The sequence below is a fragment of the Crocodylus porosus genome, unplaced genomic scaffold, assembly GCF_001723895.1.
Source record: "Crocodylus porosus isolate Cpor-Errol unplaced genomic scaffold, CroPor_comp1, whole genome shotgun sequence".
Taxonomy (NCBI): domain Eukaryota; kingdom Metazoa; phylum Chordata; order Crocodylia; family Crocodylidae; genus Crocodylus; species Crocodylus porosus.
In genome coordinates this window covers 2,137,483-2,143,341 of record NW_017728906.1, presented here as the reverse complement: position 1 = coordinate 2,143,341, position 5,859 = coordinate 2,137,483, and the positions used below count along the sequence as shown (strand labels likewise).

The following is a 5,859-nucleotide window of genomic DNA, read 5'->3' as shown; positions in this document are numbered from 1 at the left end:
GGGGGGGCGTGGCAGGAATCCCCTCTCTACACCAGCGATCCTGTCGGGGGTTGGGAACCCCCTTTGAAGTTGGTGGATCCAACCAGACCCACCCTGGCTGAAGGGACTCTTCCCCTCCTGGGGGAAGACCACAAGTGTCTGAGGGGCATGAGCTGGCCAACCGATCAAGGACAAGCCTTACTCTGCTGCACTTGGGTGCCTTCAGCAGTGGCCAGCAGGCTGGGAGGCAGGCTCTGTTGCATCCCCTCTGCCCAGCTACTGGCATGGGCCACTGCAAGGATCTGGCTGCCTTTCTGGTTTCAAAAGTGAACGTGATTTCACTTGCTTATCGGTTCGATGTATACAGTTTTGAGAAACCTACAAAACTTGAATCAATTCAGCCTGGGGCTTTTGACACTCTATAGATATCCTAAATGTCTGCTTGATACCAATATGCAACCTTGTGTTACAATCAGTTAACTTGTTATGAGTTGCATAGCTTCACATGTGCCATCATTGTTTTCCTTACATAAGAGGTATCAGGAATTCTGTCTGTTAAATATTAGGAGTGAAATGAAAACAACATTTGGAACTAAAAAGTTTTAAATGTGAGTTCAATGTTCTACTGTAAACTATACTCTTTTTTTTTTTACTCTAGTGACTCTTTTAACTCAGTGTAGCATGTAATGAAGATTACTTCCTTTTAGTTTATGCCAACACTACAATGAACTAATATTTATCATGAGTCCCCCAGCCACTAATATTTACCATGCATGCACTTGCACTCCAAAATTTATGCCCATGTGGGTACAATGAAGTGTTAATTCTTCCTCTATAAACTGAGAGATTCTGATAAATTAAAATTCTGAAAGATGAAATGTATTATTCTGTAAATAAAATTGTCCTTTTTTTCTCTCAATTGCTGTAGGTTCTTATATTCTACCATTACCCTCTGTATCAGGATTATTCCTTTCTGTGGCCAGGAAACAAGATGCCAGCCCCATGGGCCAACACAACAAATGTGCACAAACTTTTACAGTTTTTAGAGACTACCCTTGGGGAGCGGTCTCAGTATGGAACTTTCCATGTTTCTCAAGCTATTCTCACTCCTAGAGTCAAAACCATTGCCCGGCATCTAATCCGTGGCCTAAAAAATACACTAGTTCACAGGTAAGTGTTTATCTTTGTTCCCCAGTTCCTGGGCTTCTCAGGTCCTTCCTTGATGCCGAAGTTACAATAAATAAGCAAGTAGCTGCCAAGACTTTGCTTAAATTATTGCTTTACTAATAACTGATCATTCACTTAACTCAGAGCCTTGCACCCCTTGCAGTTAGGGTAAAGCATCATGGCTGGCCTTATGTGTGGATACTTTCAGGTCCCAACAAATATATAGAAGAATAAACTAATTTTGAACTTAATTTTTACAAGGAAAAAAAAAAAGTCAGACCTACTCCTACCTACTGTTGACCAGCCTTAAATCAGTTGAACCTAAAAATAAAGTTAAGGGGAACAAAAGAAGCTTATAGGAATAAAATCCAGTATCATCCTTTTCTGTGGGCTAACAGCTGGCATAGGTTGTATGTATACCTCTCTCAGTGACTTGAGTAACACTTGCACCCATACACACACAACCTAGACCAGGATAAGACCTGGATTTGGTTGTCCACCAAAAAGAGATATGAACAATAAGGATTTTCCAGTGGGTTTATATATGAATAATTAATTTAATAGCTGAAATAAGAAGGGGTCCAATGTTGAAAAGTCTTGGGCCCTTTTAACTTTTAGTGTTGTTAAAGGCATGTGCAGGGCCCATTATTTCCCTGGATCAGGCTTATATATTTCTGTTGTGTTTCGTAGCCTGTGTTCCTGATCAGAGAGAAGTAACATTTCACACTGGGATTTGGTTCCCCCTTTTACTTTTTAATACTATCCATCCCATTCCTTTCAGTGGTTCGTCAAGAGGGGTTCTTTTGTTCTGTTGTGCTGTTACTCCTGCTTCAGCTGCTACTGTAACATCAGTTGTCCAAATGAGCACATCGCTTACTGAACTGAATACCAGACACTGAGACTGTCATGTGTTAGCAATTATTAGTTCTGTGGCCTTTGACGTTCAGAGCAAATTTTCAAGAACTTTACCACTCTGCAAGGAACTGTAACTGTAGCTGTTACTACCTTGAAAGAGACTTACAGTTCCTTGCAGAGAGATATCGTTTCTCTAGTGGTTTATACAGCATTCTGTAAAAACAATGACAAAACACTACACTTTTTTTCTTAATATTTTTTTTAGAAGGGTTTTAAGAACATTTAAAAAATGGGAATCTAGAATGTACTCAGTTTTTCAGTGAGCAGTGAAGTTCCAAGGCATTTGCTTTTCCACAGTATTTAGTCTTGCAAAAGAAAGAATTACATTTAAAGCCAAGTGATGTGATATTAGTGGTAACATCAGATGTTGAGTTGCCTTTACCCTCTGAAGTGTACTGTTTTGTTTTATGTACATTGAGCACTAGATGGTGCCAAAATGCCTGCTGTAAAGGGCTTTTGTGTTAAGGTAATAAGTTATGCAAGCCTAAATTTGTGTTTTATTCAGAATGCTCAGTAGAAAGTCTGGCAAGGTTCTCTGACTGGATGTGATATCATTTATTAGACCAACTAAATCGTTGGGAAAAGGTCTTCACAAGCTTTCGGGCACAAGCAGCCTTCCTCAGGCATCCGGAGACTCTGCAGACTCTCCCAGTGCCTGAGGGGGTGTTTTTGCTCAAACACTTGCAAAGAACTTTTTCCAACTATTTAGTTGGCTTAATAAATGATATCACATCTACCCAGAGAACCTTGTCTGCCTGTCCTTAGATCAACATGGCTACAACCAACAACCCTGCAATAGAAAGTCTTGTATTTATAGATTCATGGCGGTTGTTTTGTATGTATAACAGTATCATTCTAATGTGTTACAGCTTTCACATAACCTTTCTTATCTAAGTAATTAACAAATATCAGTAAATTATTTTCACAGTATTACTGTGATTTTATTTTGTTTCAACGCTGATAATACACAACCATAATTTGTTTACCTGAAAAGTTGTTTGGAGAAAACCAGATAAGTCGATGAGTGATTCTAGTTTAAACATGATATGGTATACACCATTTATGAAATATACCATTAAGCATGATATGGTATACACCATTTAAAAGAGGCTAAATATTTAGGGTCTGATTGTTTGTGTGTATAAACACTGTCACTACAATTGAGTGGGGACAGTCTGAATATGAATATTAAGCTGTTTAAGTTCCAACTGATAGAGAAGAAACATCTGAAAGTAATACAAACAAATGATTAAAAAATAAGCAACTCCTCTTGGAAATAATGACTCCTTTACCCTCAGCCTCTCCTTTTTGTTTACTGGTAACTTCCTTGAAGGGATGGTGTGCATGTGCAGTACATTCCTTGGTTAGCTGATTCCAAGAGGTGAAATAGCTTGTTCTGTCTTCTTATAAAGCAACAGGCATACTAAGTGACTAATATAAATGAATACTGATACATTTAGTCACTTCTAGATCTGGCTCCAGCTGAAACCTAGGAGTTTTAAAGAAGCATAAGAACTTCTGCAAGCCCACATTACAGGGGCTTGAAAAGAACAATTTACAAAATTCCTCAGTTTTGGAAATACTAAAGCGTGGCGTAGTAACAGCCTGTACTGCACCCTGCGTAGTTAGATTATGCTGCTGCATTGCCATAGCAGCATGCTGGGGAAGCATGCCACTATGGCAGTGTAGCTGCTGATCACATGTAGACTGGTGATCACTACGTTGCTGTAGTACACCATATGGTGATGTAGCACATCACTACATCACCGTAGGGCTATGTGTAGACACTCCCAACAGTGTCTTAAATTGCAGCATAAGAGTTAAGCCTTCATTTCATTAATACATCAGCAAAAGAAAACAAACAAAGCCTGACAAACTATGGTGGGACTTTTAAAATCTGAGATTCCATATACTCGGTGAAATCATTTTAAAGCCCGTAGGTTTTTATGGACAGTTGTTTGAGTCAGTGATTTTAGCCAGTATTTTCACCCATGATTTAATTGTACAGCTGCCATTTTTCTCCCATAGGCAGTTGGTGTTGTTAGAGTACAATACATATTTGGTTAGCAATGTGGGGAATAAATGGCGCAACAGAAACTTAAAATATCACTACTGCTTGTAGGTAAGCTATCAAACAGAAAAAAGCAAAGTGCTTTTAAACCGAGGCTTTTAAAAGTAATGTTGTTTTTATTTTTCTTTTAGGAACCTGCCTATGATTTTGAATTGGGTAAAGACACAGAAACCCGGTGTTATGGGCGTTAACATAATTACATCAGACTTCGTGGAACTGGTCGACTTTGCTGCTACGGTGATTGCATTAAACAATCTTCTGTTAGAAGGGGACAGAGCTGTGACTAAATCCTAATAGCTCTGTCTCGCACTCTAAATTTAATCCTGTTCTTCTTATGAGGATTCGGAGTCTTCCAGCTGTGCAAAACGCAGTAGTTTTATTTATTTATGTATTTATCTGGAACAAAGTCATGGTTTCAAAAGAAGTGCAGTTAAGACTATATACATTGGGGTCTGTTCTTCTGTTGCTGTGACAGTTTGACCTGAACACTAAGTACCGAGCACTGCTGCGTGGCTGTTTGTGGCTATGCATTTGACACATCTGCTCTGTGACAGGAGGTTGTTCGCCTGCCAACAGGAAGCTGGACTCTCAAGCAGATGTAACCAATTATTGGCATCATCTCCCCAGTGATGGCTTGCTGTTTGTGCATGCATCCTTCATGTTACTGAATCCAGGGCTCAAATGAAGCATTGTTACTGATTCCCTATGCAGCAATTCTGGCAGGCTAGCCAAAAAGGCATCCATCTCCTCCTGGCTGCATCAGTCAGAGCTTTGCTAGTTTCATCTGAAAGTCTCTGTTTCCTTATTACACTGGAAGCTACCTCTGATTTTCTTTAAAGGAACAGTGTCCCCATAGAGACAAGCTTTTATTCTTTGTACAATATTTTAAATAAAGTTGGACTCAGGCGCAAAGTTTGGATCTGAACTTCAGAATCTCAGGGTCTTTTGACTTCAAGGTTTTTCTTTTGGCTTGTCTTTATTTTTAGGGACGTGTAATAAATCCATGACAGCAGGCTGCAGATGCACTTTTGTGCTTTGAAGATTGTTTCCTGTTGAGGTTTTCTTGGAAGGTACTAGGGGTGGGTGGGGAGGTAAGCTGTGCACAAAAAGACAAATATATGCATGTTAGTATGTCAGTTGGGTGTTATTCATTTTGAGATGTAAGGTAGCAAACAGCAGTACAAAACCCAGACCCTTTCATTCATGTGAATCTTCCTCCCACTCTAATTAGGGTTTTGATTTGTTTTTCCTCTCACCCCTTCATCTTAAGTTATATTGGAAATAGCTAAAAACTGACATTTTGTTGAGTATCTGATCATCAGGGATCCTAGTTTTGCACAAGGAAAAAAAGCAAGAAAATCTCCATTAAAAACCCCCACAAAACTCTGTGTTTTTCTGTGACCTACCAAAAGTGCAATGCCATCCCCCTGGAAGTGGTGCCATTTCTGCTGTCTTTTTATTTTTACCACAGTTTTTGCCTCTTGGCCAATCAGCCTGGAGGGGAGGTGGGGGGGAAGAGGGTGGTGAGAGGAGGTGTACTGCTGATTGGGCAAGAGGCAAAAACTGTGGCAGAGGTAGCTTCTTTTACGGCAAATAGAAAACTAGGATCCCTGCTGATCATGTTCCATCTATTTTTGTGTCCTTAAAACATTTCTGAGCTTTCTCTGAACCTCTAGATTCCTTACCTTCTCCAGACACAGCTGTGGCTTTTCATGCTGCCTCTTCTG

The 5,859-nt window shown here is 39.8% G+C and overlaps 1 protein-coding gene across 1 annotated transcript in view; it reads left to right on the top strand.

Moving 5' to 3' along the window:
* PLCXD2 (phosphatidylinositol specific phospholipase C X domain containing 2) overlaps positions 1-5,044 on the top strand; it is a 30,522-nt gene extending 25,478 nt beyond the window's left edge. The window contains exons 3-4 of the mRNA XM_019528597.1: positions 908-1,149; positions 4,264-5,044. Coding sequence (XP_019384142.1) covers positions 908-1,149; positions 4,264-4,426 — 405 coding nt within the window. The 3' untranslated portion in view covers positions 4,427-5,044. The remainder of the gene's footprint in view (positions 1-907; positions 1,150-4,263) is intronic.
* The last annotated feature ends 815 nt before the right edge of the window (positions 5,045-5,859 follow it).